Source organism: Thalassophryne amazonica, chromosome 10, assembly GCF_902500255.1.
Source record: "Thalassophryne amazonica chromosome 10, fThaAma1.1, whole genome shotgun sequence".
NCBI lineage: Eukaryota > Metazoa > Chordata > Actinopteri > Batrachoidiformes > Batrachoididae > Thalassophryne > Thalassophryne amazonica.
This window is the reverse complement of record NC_047112.1, coordinates 49,148,213-49,169,505: the sequence shown is the minus strand read 5'-3', so window position 1 is coordinate 49,169,505 and position 21,293 is coordinate 49,148,213. Positions and strand designations below refer to the sequence as shown.

General features: G+C 42.1%; 1 protein-coding gene across 1 annotated transcript in view; it reads left to right on the top strand.

Moving 5' to 3' along the window:
* The first annotated feature begins 6,206 nt into the window (after positions 1 to 6,206).
* Positions 6,207 to 21,293, top strand: part of LOC117518103 (5-hydroxytryptamine receptor 3A-like) — a 132,971-nt gene continuing 117,884 nt past the window's right edge. Inside the window, exons 1-4 of the mRNA XM_034179165.1 lie at positions 6,207 to 6,353; positions 6,435 to 6,479; positions 6,593 to 6,699; positions 16,501 to 16,670. Coding sequence (XP_034035056.1) covers positions 6,207 to 6,353; positions 6,435 to 6,479; positions 6,593 to 6,699; positions 16,501 to 16,670 — 469 coding nt within the window. The remainder of the gene's footprint in view (positions 6,354 to 6,434; positions 6,480 to 6,592; positions 6,700 to 16,500; positions 16,671 to 21,293) is intronic.

Genomic DNA, 21,293 nt, shown 5'->3' with positions numbered 1-21,293 from the left:
CTGCAGGGTCTGTAATGTAGAGAAATCATCATTTTCCTGACAAACACCCCCAAAAACAACGACCACTCTGAAGGACCGATAAGGGAATCGTTAAGCAAAAAGGTTATTGATGTCGGTGGATCGAATCATTACTTAACGATACCTGAAAGGAACCAGTTCTCGATACCCATCCCTATTTAACAGTGCTGTTAGTGTTATTGGTTTATTGTGTTTTGTCATTTAATTGGTTTAGTCAGTTTAGTTAAGTGTTATGTTGGTACCATGAGTGAAAAGTGTAGTGCTTTTGATGTCTTTTGCCACCAGTGATGCCGGTACACATGACCGCCCATTACATGTTACCGGCAGCAAAGTAATGCATTATTATCTCTCAAAGCATGGTGATGACAGCACACCTGCACTGAGCTTTACAAAGACATTTTTTCAATTTTCCCCCTTTATTTAAATCTCTGAGCTGCTATGTGTCTCCTCGCTAAAAACAGCTGAAAATGTGTGGCCAGTCGCATTCTTCACACAACAACAGACTGCAGACGACCACTGTCGTACTGCTGTGAAATTTGTCTAAGTTCCCCACGAGTGTGACTTTGCAAACACACACTGACATGTTGAGTGTGTGCACTCCACTCACGGGAGGCGTGGCTTCTGACAGAAGCAACTGTGGTGATCTGTCATTCTGGACATTCCAGCTATACAACACCTACTGTGTTTGAACAGTCATGGACTAACAACTGTCCACTGTGAGGCGCATGTGTCTGATTGCTGTATTTATGTGGACATAAATAAAAACATATATCGCCGTGGTGGTGACAAGCTGCAGCAAGCGAGCGCGTGAATGGAGCGGACACTGACAGGCTGCCAGGTTGAAATGGACCATCAGATCAGAACACGCAGCGGGTGATCTGACCGTCACGTCACCCACGTGAGCTCTGTTCCACATGACGCAGTGTCTGTGCTGTGGCGCGGCGTCCACAAGACGTGTGTCTGGCAGAACATGTACGCGGCCGATTGGACACAGCGGACCAGTAGTTGTGGACATCAGAGCACACTGCTTCTTATTCATGTCATTTCATGACTGTATGTCTGTGACCATGGTTCATCATCGCTTGATAAATGCGGTGCTTTTATATGGTGTGGGATTTTAAATTTTTTTTTGTAATACTTCCATGTCCTTCCTGATATGAGGCAGCTTCCTGCAGCTTTCAAAACACAGCTCTGTAGCTTAGTGGTACAGTCTCTGACTGGGAATCAGAGGTTTTGAAAGATGTGAATTTGCATCCCAGGTGGTGTGTTTTTTCTTTTTTTAATTATTCCACATAAGCGGCGATGTGGTCCCACAGGTACTGGCTGGTTTTTATTTTTTATTTATTCCACATAAATACATCTAAGGGAGACATCAGGCACCCTCCTAAGGAAGCCCATTTCGGTCGCTTGTACCCGCAATCTAGTTCTTTCAGTCATGACCCAACCCTCAAGACCATAGGTCAGAGTAGGAATAAAGATTGACCAGTAGATCGAGAACTTTTTTAGTCACCTCTCTTTTCATCACAACAGTACGGTAGAGCGAATGCAATGCTGCCCCTGCTGGCCGATTCTCCAGCAAATCTCATGCTCCATTGTCCCCTCACTCGTGAACAAGACCACGAGGTACTTGAGCTCTTTCACTTGGGGCAAGACCGCATTCCCCACCCAGAGTAGGCAATCCATTGGTTTCCTACTGAGAACCATGGCCTCAGATTTAGAGGTGCTGATCCTCATCCACCTGTTTCACACTCAGCTCTAGTGAGTGTTGGAGGTCACAGGCTGATGAAGCCAACAGGACCACATCATCATCATGACCACAAAAAGCATTGATGAGACCCTAAGCCCACCAAACTGGAAACCCCCCTCCAACCAACGAAGCCTCGATATCCTGTCCATGAATATCACAAATAGGATTGGTGACAAGGTGCAGCCCTGGGGGAAGCCAACCCCCAGCGGAAACGAGTCCAATTTTCTGCCAAGCACTCAAACACAGCTCTTGCTTTGTGAGTACAAAGATTAGATGGCCCTGAGAAGGGACCCCTTCACTCCATACTCCCGCAGCATCTCCCACAGTATCTCCCAGGGTACTTGATCATATGCCTTCTCGAAGTCCACAAAACACATGTAGACTGGATGGGCATACTCCCAGGCACCCTCCAGGATCCTTGTGAGAGTGAAGAGCTGGTCGATTGTTCCACAACCAGGACGGAACCCGCATTGTTCCTCTTCAATCAGAGGTTCGACTATCGGCCGAACCCTCCTTTCCAGCACCCTGGAATAGACTTTACCAGGGAGGCTGAGTAGTGTGATGGCCCTGTAATTGGCACACACTCTCTGGTGCCCCTTTTTAAATATGGGAACCGCCTCCCCAGTTTACCACTCCTTAGGCACTGTCCCAGACCTCAACACAGTGTTGAAGAGACGTCTCATCCAAGACAGTCCCTCCACACCCAGAGCCTTCAGCATTTCTGGATGGATCTCATCAATCGCCAGGGCCTTGCCACTGCAGAGTTGTTTGACTACTTCAGTGACTTCCAGCGGGGAAATTGATGAAAATCCTCCATCAGCAGAGTTGTTTGACTACTTCAGTGACTTCCAACAGGGAAATTGTTGAAAATCCTCCATCATCTTCCAGCTCTGCCCCTACTATAGAGGGCACTCTGGTCTGATGCAGGGGTTCCTCAAAGTGTTCCTTCCAGCGCCGGATTACATCCTCATTTGGGGTCAACAGAGTCCCACCCTTACTGTAGACAGCTTGGATGGTTCCCCGTTTTCCCCTCCTGAGGTGCCTCATGGCCCAAGCACCTTGGTGCTGACCGAAAGTCCTTCTCCATGGTTGCTCCGAACCCCTCCCACACCCACTGCTTTTCCTCCGCCACACCAGAGGCTGCTGCCCTTTGGGCCTGTCGGTACCTTACAACTGCCTCCAGACTCCTCCGTGATAACATATCCTGGAAGTACTCCTTCTTCAGTTGGATGGCTTCCCCGATGCCCGGTGTCCACCACAGTGTTCGAGGCTTGCCACCCCTTGAGGCACCTAAGACACTCAGGCCACAGCTCCACACTGCAGCTTCAGCAATGGAAGCTTTGAACACTGCCCATTCTGGTTCAATGTCCCCAACCTCCACAGGGATGCTAGAAAATCTCCACCAGAGGTGTGAGTTGAAGATCTGTCAGACAATGGGCTCCTCTAGATGGTCCCAGTTCACCCGCACTATCCATTTGGGCTAACCAGGTCTGTCCAAAGTCGTCCCCCACCCTCTGATCCAACTCACCACCAGATGGTGATCAGTTGACAGCTTTGCCCCCTCGTCACCCGAGTGTCCAGAACACACGGCCTTAGATCAGATGGATACGATCACAAAATTGATCGTCGATCTTCAGCCTAGGGTGCTCTGGTACCATGTATACTTATGAGCATCCTTATGTTCGAACATGGTGTTCGATATGGACGGCCCATGACTAGCACAGAAGTCCAATAAGAAATGACCATTCGCGTTTAGATTGGGGAGGCCATTCCTCCCAATCACACCTCTCCAGGTGTCTCCATCATTGCCCACGTGTGCGTTGAAGTCTCCCAGGAGAACATTGGAGTCCCCCACCAGAGACCCATACAGGACTCCATTCAGGGACTCCAAGAATGCCAAATACTCGAAACTGCTGTTCAGTAGATACACACAAACAACAGTCAGAGCCCCCCCACCCCCCCCCCCACCCCCCGCCACCCCAAAGGCAACCCTCATCTACCGGGGTAAACTCCAATGTAGCGGTGCTCAGCTGGGGACTAGTGAGTATCCTCACACCCACCCAGCACCTCACCCCCTGGGCAACTCCAGAGAAGAATAAGGTCCAACTCATATCAAGGAGAGTGGTTCCAGAGCCGAGGCCCACCAGATCTAACTTTGACTTATTTCCATTGTGGTCCATTTAAAAATAAAATGACAAAATAGGAGTAAAAATAAAATAATAATTATGATAATACTGATAGTAATGATAATAATAATAATAATAATAATAATAATAATAATAACAACAACAATAGTATGTGTATATGATAACAAGAACCTAAACAATTTGTAAATACATTAAACCAGTATATTAACATTTTTAAAAAATACATAATTAACAGGAAATAAAATGATTGAGAGTTCTTCCTCTAAAAACTGTTAAGGTCTAAGGTTCTAAAAACATTCTGGACTCACATTGCATTCCAACTCATTATAGAAACTTTACATAAATTTTTACCACCCTTGAAAAATGTCAGGTACCTATTTTATAAACACTACCCAATCTAGAACCTGTGGATCCCCACGGGCAACATGCTAGTATAAACTATATAATAAAACCTGCAAAGATCACATTATGAGTTAAAAAAAATAGAGTATGGACTCAAATTCTGATAAAACTACTGTCTAAATGTAAAGTCTCCATAGTCAGGGAAACAATAATTCAGATTTCAAACTATTTTGGTGTGTGTGCGTGTGTATTAACACTGTGTGGTGGATGAGCGAGGGTCAGGTGTTGCAGTCTATTTGCGTACAACCAGCAGGTGTGACACTGAGGTTTTGCTTCACCCTCTGTAAGTCACACACTGAGGTCACAAACATTCACCACGGTTGAACTTTGTTTTGTTTGAAACCAAGAAGGTGCGAGACAAAGTTGTCCACTTCCCACATAATTTGCACGAGGGTTTGCCCACATCACGCTTGGGCTACACTGAGCTATCTATATCAAGGGTGCTTCCACGGAACTCACAATGTCTAGAGTCATCTGAGGAGACAGGTGGCAGGTACGTGTTTGGTCTTTATGGATAACATGAGAAGACACTGTTCTGGTCAATACTTTGAGCATGTTCCTTCAACTTATAGCAAGCATAATTTAAAAAAAAAAACAAAAAAAAAACTGTGTAATAATGCTTGAAGTTATGTGTAAATCTTTTCTATGTCTGGTGAATGTAGGGACAAAAAGACTTCAATCTCTTCTCAATGGCGTCCAGAGATTTGGTGCTAAAGGTGAATTGTCTTTTCATGCTGCACAGGATATGTGCTATGAAGTGTTCATTCTGAGGCTCAGTGTCAGTTAGGAGTACACTATGTTTTTACATGTCACTACAAGTAATTAATTCAGCTATGTACATATTTTTGAATTGTTTTGATTGTAGCGCCTCCTGCCTTTGGTTGTGCTTATCATCCTCCTGCAAGGTAAGATTCAAAGATGGGCAGTATTCCTGATAAATGCTTTTATAATACAAATGGTAGTGCAAAATACTATTTTGTATTTGATGGATTGTAGTTTGCATATAAACATTTTTGGAGTTCTGTATTTTTGTATTTTAAATGTCTGAAAACACTCTCCCAGGTGAGGGCTTCATTAACTGTTAATTATATGTTAATTCAAGAATCAAACAGTTATAGCATATGCATTTTTGTCATTTTATATATTTGATATAATTTTAAATATAAAAATAATCTGGTCATGTTGATGTCTATATGTCTACAGGTCAGAATGCCGTATTGGATAACTGATTTTGATACACTTGTAATTTTTGGCATTTTGTGTTTTAGATTTATACGGTTTTAAAATGAATGAATTAATGAATTAGTTCATTTATTTGTTTTTTGTTTGTTTATGTGTTTTTATTTATTTATTTGGTTGTTTGCTTATGTATTTTATTTATTTATTTATTTATTGTAAATCTAACATTGAAATTTAGCAGAATTATCATTCTGACTGCACATGTTGCATAAGCTGCCTTGCAAACCTGGAACCCAGAGGCAATTTCAGCTGAACAGCTGCCCTGGAGCCTCAGTGATTACTGAGAAACAGTGATGTATTTTCAGGAACAAAAAGTTTAATTTGAGTGAAGAAAAACTTGGGCTTCTTCAGTAAGATCTGTGAATATATGGCTCATGCAATCAATATACTTTTCCTGCACATTTGCGTTAGCGGGCAGAAAAGCTGCAGAATGTTGAGCAAAATGTCATACAACAATGTGAGCAACATATGATAACTCCAAACTATGAGTTTTTCTGACAAGTAGGACATAAAACAATGGTTAGTGATTACCAGTAATTGAAGACAATTCTGTACTTTGCCGGTTGCGGATCGACAATTTGACGTCAGTTTTCTCAGTGTAATTTCGGACTGGATTTATTGTCATCTTCTCGTCAGCCCCGTGTGGTACCATCATGTTGAACTGTTCTGAACCAACGTCCCCTGCCCTCATCAGCGCTCTGCACCCGGTCTTTAACATGAGCTCCATGCGACCCGTCATAGAGATGTCAACTCCAACAAATGTTGAAATTTCCTTCATTTTGTACGGGATTCTGGGAGTGGTATGTTCACTTCTCATGTCAAGATGACACAACACTACCAGCTTTTTTTTAAAATTTAAATCAGTTTCTTTTACGTTTCAGGATGAAAAGGCTCAACTCTTGATGACTTACCTGTGGCTAAAGTTTGTAAGTACCATGATTTTCCAAAGCAGACTGAAAATGAATACAAAGAATTTGGTTGCTGGTTTTGTTTTGTTGCTGGTTCGCTCGGTGCACTGACGGGGGTTCTGTTGTTTTAGGAATGGCAGAATGAATTTGTCAGCTGGGACCCCATCGAGTGTGGCACTGATAGGATTTCTCTGCCCAGAACAATGTTTTGGGTCCCAGACATGATCATCAGCGAGTTGTGAGTTCAAGGATATAAACTTCTTCATAAACAATACAATTAATTTCTTAGTTGAAATCTGAACTTTGACCCCAATGTTTTTGCCCTTCATCCAAATTGCTGACCTTATGAGGGTAATCCCAAAATCCACAGATATATTTGTGACAGCTCAGGTTCCTTTACCTCAACCCCGGTGACCTCAACACCAGTATCTGAACTTTTACCAAAATGAACCCGTTTAAGGCAACTCTGGGATCATCCTTCATCCACACATCAGTACTGGTAGAATTTGATCAACAGATCTGAGACAGACACGTCCATCACTCTGATGAATGAATTTGAAGTCAGTTACGACGGCAAACTGCAGTCAAGTCGAGACACCGATGATGATGACGCGCATGCAGATGAGCTTCCCTGAGATGGTTTTTGACACTTTGTGTAGAAATTCTTTGGTTCTGCAAACTGATTGTTGGAGCAGCTGTCTGGGTGGCTGGTCTCAGAAGATTTTGGAGGTAAACATTGCTAACCCCCAAAACATGAATCAGCTGCAAATCGTGAATACTGAAAAACTATCTCCCAAAACGTGAACAGAGGTCTCACAAAGTGTGAATATCATTCATCATATATATATATATATATATATATATATATATATATATATACACTCAACAAAAATATAAACGCAACACTTTTGGTTTTGCTCCCATTTTGTATGAGATGAACTCAAAGATCTAAAACTTTTTCCACATACACAATATCACCATTTCCCTCAAATATTGTTCACAAACCAGTCTAAATCTGTGATAGTGAGCACTTCTCCTTTGCTGAGATAATCCATCCCACCTCACAGGTGTGCCATATCAAGATGCTGATTAGACACCATGATTAGTGCACAGGTGTGCCTTAGACTGCCCACTATAAAAGGCCACTCTGAAAGGTGCAGTTTTATCACACAGCACAATGCCACAGATGTCGCAAGATTTGAGGGAGTGTGCAATTGGCATGCTGACAGCAGGAATGTCAACCAGAGCTGTTGCTCGTGTATTGAATGTTCATTTCTCTACCATAAGCCGTCTCCAAAGGCGTTTCAGAGAATTTGGCAGTACATCCAACCAGCCTCACAACCACAGACCACGTGTAACCACACCAGCCCAGGACCTCCACATCCAGCATGTTCACCACCAAGATCATCTGAGACCAGCCACTCGGACAGCTGCTGAAACAATCGGTTTGCATAACCAAAGAATTTGTGCACAAACTGTCAGAAACTGTCTCAGGGAAGCTCATCTGCATGCTCGTCGTCCTCATCGGGGTCTCGACCTGACTCCAGTTAGTCGTCGTAACCGACTTGAGTGGGCAAATGCTCACATTCGCTGGCGTTTGGCACGTTGGAGACGTGTTCTCTTCACGGATGAATCCTGGTTCACACTGTTCAGGGCAGATGGCAGACAGCGTGTGTGGCGTTGTGTGGGTGAGCGGTTTTCTGATGTCAGTGTTGTGGATCGAGTGGCCCATGGTGGCGGTGGGGTTATGTTATGGGCAGACGTCTGTTATGGACGAAGAACACAGGTGCATTTTATTGATGGCATTTTGAATGCACAGAGATACCGTGACGAGATCCTGAGGCCCATTGTTGTGCCATACATCCAAGAACATCACCTCATGTTGCAGCAGGATAATGCACAGCCCCATGTTGCAAGGATCTGTACACAATTCTTGGAAGCTGAAAATGTCCCAGTTGTTGCATGGCCGGCATACTCACCGGACATGTCACCCATTGAGCATGTTTGGGATGCTCTGGACTGGCGTATACGACAGCGTGTACCAGTTCCTGCCAATATCCAGCAACTTCGCACAGCCATTGAAGAGGAGTGGACCAACATTCCACAGGCCACAATTGACAACCTGATCAACTCTATGCGAAGGAGATGTGTTGCACTGCATGAGGCAAATGGTGGTCACACCAGATACTGACTGGTATCCCCCCCAATAAAACAAAACTGCACCTTTCAGAGTGGCCTTTTATTGTGGACAGTCTAAGGCACACCTGTGCACTAATCATGGTGTCTAATCAGCATCTTGATATGGCACACCTGTGAGGTGGGATGGATTATCTCAGCAAAGGAGAAGTGCTCACTATCACAGATTTAGACTAGTTTGTGAACAAGATTTGAGGGAAATGGTGATATTGTGTATGTGGAAAAAGTTTTAGATCTTTGAGTTCATCTCATACAAAATGGGAGCAAAACCAAAAGTGTTGCGTTTATATTTTTGTTGAGTGAAGAAAAGTAGAACCAGAAAATCACAAAGGAAATCCACCAAGGGCTAAGTCCTAAACCCCAAGCTGGGGCCGAACATGACAGTATCACTCCATAAAAAATTTAAAGTTTTTTTTTTATGGAGTGATACATTAGTCTAAATAACTTTGTGTTTTCATATAGTGTTTTTCATGGAGTGATACGTTAGTTTACATTTGCTTAAAGTTATTTAAACTAACGTAATTAAAACTTTTTATAGGGAGTGATACATTAATTTAAATCACTTTAAGCTAATATTTCTATTCCATAAAAGAAATTAAACTTTTTTTTATGGAGTGATATGTTAGTTTAAACAACTTTGTGTTTTCATAGTGTTTTTTTTTATGGAGTGACACCTTCGTTAAAAGTTATTTACACTATGGAGTGATACGCTAGTTTGAAGATTGAAATGCACAGCAAGTCAGACCCCAGAAAAAATTTCAATTATTAAGTTATCTGCTTTTTGTGAACAAACAGGAGGAATTTCTGGGATTATTCCAACATTACAACACTCCAACAGCATGAAGCTTGTCATTTTGAAGCACATAATACAACCCAACCACTCACTTATGGTGTCATGTTGTTTCATAATTTAGACATCAAAAACACCTACGGATATAATTTTAACAAGCTCTAAGAAACTTCAACATGTTCAGCACAGCAGCAGCATAAAGCATTGCAATCTGCAGAATAAGGACACATTTATTTATCAGTACATTTTATGCAGAATGCATTGCATTGGTCCAACTTGAAGTGGTGGCCAGTGATTGTTTACGTTTCAGCACGTGTGCATTGGTATCTTAATCGTATGCTAATGATGTGAATGACATAGTGGGTACTGACTTTCTGATTGGCTGAGAATTTATATACTACCAGAAATATCCTACGAATAAAATTCTTGCGTCCCGCTCCGGGGACAATGACAGGTGTGGAGTTTGACTGGGGTGGTACACCTGTCAAATGGTAACGTAGGTGTCAAATCAGGGAGGACAGCAACCTTCCCTGGGGATTCAGTAAAGTTAGAAAGATATTCACAGATTCGAAGTTCATGGCTCAGTAAATCTTAAAAGAAACGTTGTAGAAAAACAAACACTAGTTTCTAACCTCAGGAAGGTAGACAGCGACCTTATTTTTAGCCATATGAGCCGTCTTCTAAGGTGGAAAAATAACATTGATCTGAACAAGCAGGCAGCTGAGAAACAGAAGCGTAGGGACCATCTACAAAGTGCAAAAATGACAAGACACCAGAAAAATATATAAAACAATGAAAACTTTTCTAAAGTTTTTTCACAATGACATTTTTCCGAACTGAGTACTGAGTGCATTCTTAGATGAATTTGGTGCGTTCATCTCTAACTTCTCAACTAGTGCAAATAACATTCTGATCATTGGTGACTTTAACGTTCATATAAATAAGCCTTCTGAGCCCCTCTGCAAATCATTTATGAAAATTGTGGATGCATTAGGATTTCGGCAATGCATTCGGGATTTGACACACATTACTGGGAATACCCTGGATCTGGTTCTCACATGTGGTATTGCTGTCATGAATATTGACATCATGCCTCTTACATCAGTGGTCTCTGATCACTCACTTATTAAGTTTACAGTTTCGCTGCCGTGTTTAGTGGAACAACAACCTTATTTATCACTGCAGCAATGCATCAACTCCTCAACTAAGACTGAACTAGAAGCTAGACTGCCTGATGTCTTAGTCTCACTTTTGACAAATACCCAGTCAGTAGACAGACTTGTGGATAGTTTAAACTCAGTGCTCAAAACTACACTCGACATGATTGCACCACCTGTGTTGAAACCGTGCTCCCCCAAATCACAGTCAACTTGGTTCAATGATTACCTGCGTGACCTCAAGCATAAAGCAAGAGGTCTAGAACGGAAATGGCGTCATTCAAAATTAGAAGTATTCCACCTTGCATGGCGTGATGCTATCTTAGACTATAAGCATGCATTATTGGCTACAAAGCGGACCTACTACTCTGATCTGATCAACAAAAACAAGCATAACTCAAAGTTCTTGTTCGACACGGTGGCAACACTTATTCATGGACAACCACCTGTAGCTCGTTCTCCTTTTACAGCACAAGATTTCCTGGATTACTTTGAGAAGAAAATAGATGACATTAGGTTGAACATATCCCAGCATGCCTTAACCCAGCCACTACACCATGCTATTGAGGTGGGCGCCACTACTGAGGTATTACCTAGATTTACAGAATTTGATAGTATCTCTCTAGGCATGCTGACGAAACTCGTAATGTCAACAAAAAGCACAAACTGTTTATTTGATCCTATACCAACAAAACTGTTTAAGGACCTGTGGCCCACTCTTGGGCCGATTGTGCTGGAAATTATTAATCTTTCTTTAACTTCTGGATCTGTTCAAAATGTTTCAAATCTGCAGTGATTAAACCATTACTTAAGAAACCTAATCTTGACCCTACTGTATTGAAAAACTATCGGCTGATATCAAATCTATCATTTTGCTCTAAAATTCTGGAAAAAGTGGTGTCATGGCAGCTCGTAGACTATCTTACTGAGAATAATCTCTTTGAGCCACTGCAGTCTGCTTTTAGAAAATATCATTCCACAGAGACGGTTCTTACTAAAGTGGTGAATGATCTTCTGCTTACAATGGATTCGGACACCACTATGGTTCTGTTGCTGTTAGATCTCAGTGCTGCATTTGATACAGTGGATCATCATATTGTACTTGATAGGCTGGAAAATCATTTTGGGATTACTGGGAGTGCCCTTGCATGGATGACGTCATACTTGACCAGTCGTTCTCACTGTGTTTTGTACAGTAACACTATCTCTAACCTTAGTGACATGAAATTTGGGGTTCCACAGGGGTCTGTCTTAGGCCCCCTGCTTTTCTCCCTTTATATAGCACCCCTTGGGCACATATTGTGGTGTTTTGGGATTACCTTTCACTGCTATGCAGATGATACTCAGTTATATATGCCAATAACTGCTGGTAATCTCGTTCACATAAAATCCTTGGAAGATTGCCTTGCAGCAGTGAGAAGTTGGATGTCTAGAAACTTCCTACTTTTAAACTCTGATAAGACAGAAATGATGGTTCTTGGTCCAGTGAGACATCGGCATCAATTTGACCAGTTAACACTCAGCCTAGGCTCGTGTGTCATACATCACACTGACAAATTGAGGAACCTTGGGGTAATTTTTGATCCTTTGGTGTCCTTTGGCCTCCACATTAGAAATATTACTAGGACTGCTTTCTTCCACCTGCGAAATATAGCGAAGATTCGTCCCATCCTGTCTATGGCTGATGCTGAGACCCTGATCCATGCGTTCATCTCTTCTAGATTGGACTACTGCAATGTTCTATTTTCTGGTTTACCACAGTCTAGCATTAGGGCTCTCCAATTGGTTCAAAATGCTGCAGCCAGACTTTTGACACGAAGCAGAAAGTTCAACCACATTACACCCATTTTGGCATCCCTTCACTGGCTTCCTGTCCCAGTGAGATCAGATTTTAAGGTTCTGCTACTAACCTATAAAATTATTCATGGACTGGCACCTCCCTACCTAGCTGACCTAATTAAACCTTATGTACCAGCCCAGGCTTTACGTTTTCAGGGTGCAGGACTACTTTGTGTCCCAAGGGTGAATAAGAAGTCTGTGGGTCACAGAGCTTTCTCTTATCATGCCCCTGTTCTGTGGAATGTTCTCCCTGCATCAATAAAACAATCAGATTCTGTGGAGACTTTCACGTCCAGACTTAAGACGCACTTGTTTTCCCTTCCATATGGCTAGCATACTGGTACAGTTTTGTTTTACGCTTTTTACTCTTTTAATTTATGTTATTAGTAATTGGAGCGGGCCGCAGCCTCAACTTTACCTAAATTCTGGGTCTTTTAGTGAAGCTTAGGGCTAGTGGCCGGCGATCACTTTAGTATTTCTTGTTTTTCTTGTTGATTAATGCTGGCAAATTATACAGTATTTTTTGTCTTTCTGATGCCTGATTCTGTTTTTTTCTCTGTTTAAGGTGCAGCTCCATCCAGAGATGGGAGTTGTATTTGTGTTGGCGACCCTCCTGTCCTGTGCACCAACAGTCTATTCTGTTGGTGCAATTCTTGTATATTATAACAATTCTTGTATATTCATCCGTGAATTGTTCTGTGAATTATTTCTGTAATTTATGTTTGTAGCATGGCCAAAGCAGAGGGTCACCCCTTTGAGTTTGGCCTACTTGAGGTTTCTTCCTCAGAGGGAGTTTTTCCTTGCCACTGTTGCTCTGGGGGTTGGTAAGGTTAGACCTTACCTGTGTGAAGCGCCTTGAGGCAACTCTGTTGTGATTTGGTGCTATATAAAGGAAATAAATTGAAATTGAATTGAATTGAGTGCTGTAGTATGACCAGCAGGAGACGACTGATGTGATCAGTGAATTTGATGACACCACACCTGAATTTATTGAATATTTTTCTGGTGTCTCTTTTCTTTTTCCACTTTGTTGACGGTCCTTACACTTCCGTTTCTGAGCGTTAAGATCAATATTATTTTTCCAGCTCAGAGAACGGCTCATATGGATAAAAATAATGGTTGTAGCTCATTGTCTACCTTCCTGAGGTTAGTAACTAGTGTTGTTTGTTTTTCGACATTGTTTCTCTTAAGATTGTTGAGCCGTGAACTTCGGATCTGTGGATATCATTCTAACTTAAGTCTCTAGCGGAGGTTTCTGTCCTCCCTGAGGTTGACACCTAAGTTACCGTTTGACAGGTGTACCATCCCAGTCAAACTCCACACCTGTCACTGTCCCCAGAGTAGGTCACGCCCAGTGGGGCTGGGCGCTTGACACCAGAAGCGAGAGCTGCTCAGGGCTCACCTCAAAACCTCACCGGTTGTAGTGACTCCCCGACCCCCGCCAAAAAAAAATAATAATAATAATTTTTGCGGTGATAGGGTTTGCGATCAAGATTTCCTGCAGTGATTGCAGTAAACTGAAATCCATAAAATACTTAAACTGAAAAAATACATATATATATATATATATATATATATACACTGATAGTCACGTTTTCTGAGACCTGCATTCACGTGTTGGGAGATATTTTTCAGTATTCACGTGGTCTGTGAGGCCAGTTGGATGTACTTCCAAATTCTCTGAAATGCCTTTGGAGACGACTTATGGTAGAGAAATAAACATTCAGTTCACGGGCAACAGCTCTGGTGGACATTCCTGCAGTCAGCATGCCAGTTGCATGCTCCCTCAAAACGTGCGACATCTGGTGCATTGTGCTGTGTGATTAAACTGCACATTTTGAAATGGCCTTCTATTGTGACCAGCCTAAGGCACACCTGTGCAAGAATCATGCTCTCTAAGCAGCATCTTGATATGCCACAGCTGTGAGGTGGGATGGATTATCTCGGCAAAGGAGAAGTGCTCACTAACACTGATTTAGACAGATTTGTGAGTAATATTTGAGAGAAATAGGTCTGCTGTGTATATAGAAAATGTTTTAGATCTTTGAGTTCAGCTCATGAAAAATGGGAGCAAAAACAAAAGTGTTGTGTTTATATTTTTGTTCAGTGTATGTGTTTGACTCAAATAAAAAATTTTGACTTTTGACCCCAGTGACCTTGACACCAATGATTTGATCTTTGGCAAATGTGACCCTAGCTGGACAACTCAGAAATCCACCTATACAGTGGGGCAAATAAGTATTTGATCCACTGTCGATTTTGCAAGTTTTCCTACCTACAAAGAATGGAGAGGTCTGTCATTTTTATCGTCGGTACACTTCAACTGTGAGAGACAGAATGTAAAAAAAAAATTCAGAAAAACACATTGTATGATTTTTAAATAATTAATTTACATTTTATTGCATGACGTAAGTATTTGATACAATACAAAAAGAGAAAGTAATAGTTGGTACAGAGACCTTTGTTTGTAGTTACAGAGCTCAGACGTTTCCTGTAGTTCTTGACCAAGTTTGCACACTGCAGCAGGAATTTTGGTCCACTCCTCCATACAGATCTTCTCTAGATCTTTCAGGTTTGGAGTTTCAGCTCCCTCCAAAGATTTTCTGTTGAGTTCAGGTCTGGAGACTGGCCAGGCCACTCCACGACCTTGAAATGCTTCTTACGGAGCCCCTCCTTAGTTGTCCTGGCTGTGTGTTTGGGGTCATTGTCATGCTGGAAGACCCAGCCATGACCCATCTTCAATGCTCTTACTGAGGGAAGGAGGTTCTTTCCCAAAATCTCACAATACATGACCCCATCCATCCTCCCTTCAATACGGTGCAGTCGTCCTGTCCCCTTTACAAAAAGCACCCCCAAAAATGATGTTTCCACCTCCATGCGTCATGGTTGGGACGGTTTTCTTGGGATTGTTCTCATCCTCCAAACATGGCGAGTGGAGTTGATACCAAAAAGCTCTATTTTGATCTCATCTGATCACATGACCTTCTCCCATGCCTCCTCTGGATCATCCAGATGGTCCCTGGTGAACTTCAAACTGGCCTGGACATGTGCTGGCGTGAGCAGGGGGACCTTGCTGCCCTGCAGGATTTTAAACCATGACAGTGTAACGGAGGCCAGCAGGTGTCGCTGTGCAGATGTAGTTAGTAAACCTCACTCCCAACAGCTCAAAAGGATTCTCTGGTCACAAGGCCAGAGCCCTGGGTTTTAGCCTTCTGGTTAGAGAGTCCGACTCCCATGCCGGAGCTCGTGAATTTGCGTCCCGAGGGGAGCGAATTGGCGGAGTCATAACAACACAACGCAGAGTGCAGCCGCTACAACAGCATCATGTGTTACTAATGTAATCTTTGTGACTGTGGTCCCAGCTCTCTTCAGGTCATTGACCAGGTCCTTCTGTGTTGTTCTGGACTTTTTCAGAATCATCCTTACTCCATGAGGTGAGATCTTGCATGGAGCCCAAAACCTGGGAAAATTGACAGTCATCTTGTGTTTCTTCCATTTTCTAAGAATTGCACCAAGAGTTATTGTCACCAAGCTGCTTGCCTGTTGTCCTGTAGCCCATCCCGGCCTTGTGCAGATTTACAGTTTTGTCCCTGGTGTCCTTAGACAGCTCTTTGGTCTTGGCCATGGTGGACAGGTTGGAGTGTGATTGATTGAGTGTGTGGACAGGTGTCTTTTATACAGGTAACGAGTTCAAACAGGTGCCATTAATACAGGTAAAGAGTGCAGTTGAAGTGTACCTACGATACAAACCTTACAGACCTCTCTATTTTTTGTAGGTGGGAAAACTTGCAAAATCGACAGTGTATCAAATACTTATTTGCCCCACTGTATATGTGGTGCAAGTGGGAAAAAAGACCTTTGACCCCCGATATCCATGACTTTTACTTTAAGGGTCAGTCTTCATCCACCTACCAAGTTTGGTGCACAAACAAACTTTGCTCAAATAGTAGTATAAGGCTACATTAATTTTTCATTTCCAGTGGTGGACTAAACATCTTTGTTCAGGATTCATTTCAGACCTTCGCTACTAACTCTTCTGTCCCTTCCTGTCCCGCAGCATGGATGAAAACACAGCCCCCTATGTCCCATATGTGTACCTGTTTTGCAATGGCACTGTCCAGGATGCTCAACCAGTCAAAGTGGTCAGCTCCTGTAACCTCAACATCTACACCTTCCCCTTTGACACACAGAATTGTCCTCTCACCTTCAAGTCCTATGCCCACTTTGGTGAGACACTTCACAAAATCTAAGATTACTTATTACAGCCTTCAGATGAAAACATCTCCTTATCCGTCCTGTCCTTCTTTTCCAGCCATGGATTTAAAGCTCAGTCTGAAAAGGAAGGTAGAACATATTACAGCAAGTTCAAAGAAGCTGATGACCACTTTTGGGGAGTGGGAGTTGCTGGACATCACCTACAAATACAGACCAGGATGTGATCAGGAGTTCTGCTTTGATCAGCTTGAATTTGATGTACGTATGCTCTGTCCCAACATAATATAATTCATAGAATGTAAAAATTGTGTATATTACTAGAGACCTAGGGGGTGGTGGCCAAGTGGTTAGTGCGCTTAGTTTCAGTGCAGAAGGTTCCCAGTTCAAACCCCACCCCTGTCACATTTCTCCATGTATCGTGGAGTTCTCCCCGTGTTTGTGTGGGTTCCCTCTGGCTGCTCCAGTTTCCTCCCACATCAAAGGACATGCACGTTAGGTGGACAGAAGCAGTAAATTGTTCATAGGTGCGGGTGTAAATGTGTTTGTTTGTCTATTTGTGGCCCTGTGACAGACTGATGTCCTGTCCAGGGTGTACCCCGCTTCTCACCCCATGACTGCTGGGATAGGCTCCAGTACCCTTGTGACCCCCAACTGGAGTAAGCGGTTGAAGATGAGTGTATGTGAGTACTAGAAACCTGACAAATAGCATCACGTCGCACCCAGGGGAGCCCATTTTCTTTAAAATATTCTGTGGAGTTTTGATATAAAATTATACAAAACTGATGAAGTCAGTCCGTCTTTGTGGATCTGCCACAAAATTAGCAATTCTGTGACAGACCGTGGGCCCTGTCTTCCACCCAGCACAATCAGCCTTTTCGAAATCTACTGTCACAAACTTGGGTTTTAAGATGGACAACGATTTTAAACTGGACCACCAAATCAGTGCAGTAGTCAGATCAAGTTTCTTTTACTTAAGACAGCTTGCTAAGATTAAGCCTTTTCTTGCACATCAGCACTTTGAAACAGCAATCCATGCTTTTATTACCTCCCGGCTGGATTACTGTAATGCACGTTATTATGGAATTAGCCAGTCCTCCCTTGCACATCTCCAGCTAGTTCAGAATGCTGCTGCCCGTCTGCTAACTGGTGCACGTAAGAGGGAGCACATTACACCAATCCTGGCCTCCCTCCACTGGCTGCCTGTGCATTTTAGAATTCATTTTAAGATTCTTTTATTTGTTTTTAAATCTTTAAATGGCCTTGCCCCGCCCTACCTCTCTGAGCTGCTTCATTGTTACGCCCCTGCTCGCCACCTCCGGTCAGCTGATCAGCTCCTCCTGGAGGTGCCGAGGTGCAAGCGTATGCTCAGAGGGGACAGAGCTTTTTCTGTTGTGGCTCCAAAGATGTGGAACGAGTTACCACTCCACATCAGGCAGGCCTCTTCACTTTTTGTTTTTAAAACTAATCTTAAAACCCACTTTTATGTACTGGCTTTTAACCCAAAATGAGATCTTGATCTGTTTTGGTTCTTTTAACTGATTTTACTTGTTTTAGTTATTTTTTTTGGGGGGGGGGGGCTTGTTTTTTTTTTTATTTGTACTTTGTGGTTTGTTACCTTTTATATGTCCCCTTGTGTACAGCACTTTGTTTCAGCTGCAGCTGTTTTTTTTTTAAAGTGCTTTATAAATAAAGTTGATTTGATTTGATTTGATATTGTTTGACACTGCTGATCTCACAATGTAAGTCATGTAGTAGGCTATACATATATTTTTACTGGGGGAGTAGAAATATTGATATTTTGTTAAAGAGCTAGGTTCTCAAAGTACATCAAGACATATGTATTTATAAACAGATTACTTGTTTTTAGACAAGAAAAACTTCATTGTATTGGTACCAATATTGGCAGATACTGAAGGTTCCAGTATCGGTATTATGCCATCCCTAGTACAACCCCTGGCAATAATTATGGAATCACTGGCCTCGGAGGATGTTCATTCAGTTGTTTAATTTTGTAGAAAAAAAGCAGATCACAGACATGACACAAAACTAAAGTCATTTCAAATGGCAACTTTCTGGCTTTAAGAAACACTATAAGAAATCAGGAAAAAAATTGTGGCAGTCAGTAACGGTTACTTTTTTTAGACCAAGCAGAGGGAAAAAATATGGACTCACTCAATTCTGAGGAATAAATTATGGAATCACCCTGTAAATTTTCATCCACAAAACTAACACCTGCATCAAATCAGATCTGCTCCTTAGTCTGCATCTAAAAAGGAGTGATCACACCTTGGAGAGCTGTTGCACCAAGTGGGCTGACATGAATCATGGCTTCAACACGAGAGATGTCAATTGAAACAAAGGAGAGGATTATCAAACTCTTAAAAGAGGGTAAATCATCACGCAATGTTGCAAAAGATGTTGGTTGTTCAGTCAGCTGTGTCTAAACTCTGGACCAAATACAAACAACATGGGAAGGTTGTTAAAGGCAAACATACTGGTAGACCAAGGAAGACATCAAAGCGTCAAGACAGAAAAATTAAAGCAATATGTCTCAAAAGTCGTAAATGCACAACAAAACAAATGAGGACCGAATGGGAGGAAACTGGAGTCAACGTCTGTGACCGAACTGTAAGAAACCGCCTAAAGGAAATGGGATTTACATACAGAAAAGATAAACGAAAGCCATCATTAACACCTAAACAGAAAAAAACAAGGTTACAATGGGCTAAGGAAAAGCAATCGTGGACTGTGGATGACTGGATGAAAGTCATATTCAGTGAAGAATCTTGAATCTGCATTGGGCAAGGTGATGATGCTGGAACTTTTGTTTGGTGCCGTTCCAATGAGATTTATAAAGATGACTGCCTGAAGAGAACATGTAAATTTCCACAGTCATTGATGATATGGGGCTGCATGTCAGGTAAAGGCACTGGGGAGATGGCTGTCATTACATCATCAATAAATGCACAAGTTTATGTTGATATTTTGGACACTTTTCTTATCCCATCAATTGAAAGGATGTTTGGGGATGATGAAATCATTTTTCAAGATGATAATGCATCTTGCCGTAGAGCAAAAACTGTGAAAACATTCCTTGCAAAAAGACACATAGGGTCAATGTCATGGCCTGCAAATAGTCCGGATCTTAATCCAATTGAAAATCTTTGGTGTAAGTTGAAGAAAATGGTCCATGACAAGGCTCCAACCTGCAAAGCTGATCTGGCAACAGCAATCAGAGAAAGTTGGAGCCAGATTGATGAAGAGTACTGTTTGTCACTCATTAAGTCCATGCCTCAGAGACTGCAAGCTGTTATAAAAGCCAGAGGTGGTGCAACAAAATACTAGTGATGTGTTGGAGCGTTCTTTTGTTTTTCATGATTCCATAATTTTTTCCTCAGAATTGAGTGATTCCATATTTTTTTCCCTCTGCTTGGTCTAAAAAAGTAACCGTTACTGAATGCCACAATTGTTTTTATTGATTTCTTATAGTTTTTCTTAAAGCCAGAAAGTTGCCATTTGAAATGACTTTAGTTTTGTGTCATGTCTGTGATCTGCTTTTTTTCTACAAAATTAAACAAATGAATGAACATCCTCCGAGGCCGGTGATTCCATAATTTTTGCCAGGGGTTGTAAATACAACTCCTTTGCACCCAGCTCCCCACTTTGTGTTCAGATTACGCAAGTGGAATTGAACACACCCCAAATCCACTTGTGCTATGTGCAATAGATCATATAAGGTAGAACAACAAAACAGGGCCCATGTCTTTTCAACAAGCTTTGTGGAAGCTGGTTCTTCAGTTTCTGGGAAGTCCTGCAGAGAGATGTAGCAATTAAAAAAAAAAGTACTTGATGGAGGTAAATTATAACAACAACATTCCATTTTGTGTTGCTGTTCTCGTGCAAAATAAAAAAAAAAAAATCAGAGCCCTCCAAAGACATTATTTTGCTTTAAGTTTCAAATGTCTCTTACAATGCAGGTGTCAAATACTGCTCAGTGTTCCAGATAAATCAGTCAAAAGACTGCAAAAGAGCTTGAAGCTTACATTTCTTATGCATGGCCTTCAACACTAAGTTCATGACTTTTATCCATTGAAACAAGGTTAGTTTTCAAACAAGCACAGAAAAGGAATCTGACAATCTTATTTGTGCAGATCAGAGTACGGCGCAGGGCCACCCTGTACGTGGTGAACCTCCTGATCCCCAGCTACTTTCTCATCACAGTAGACCTTTTCAGCTTCCTCCTGCCTCCTCAGAATATCGACCAATCATCCTTCAAGATGACCCTCATCTTGGGATACATCATCTTCCTGATAATCATGAACGACCTGCTGCCCATCACTGGAAACACCATACCACTCATCAGTGAGTACAAACAATCTCATACCCACAAAGGGTCAGAAGAAATAATTCTGTTCGCCCGTTCATCCATCTATCTGTCCATGAGTCTTGTAAATGCAGATAAAGCACTTTTTGGATTTCAATGAAACTTTAATTGGGTTTTAATACATTATATTTGGCAATTATATGTATAAACAGACCTATTTGGCACTTCAGTCCAGAAGTTGGCCAGCTTGTTTATTCAGGTATTTCATCACAAAAGATTTAGTTCCACCAATATCTATATAAAACATGCAA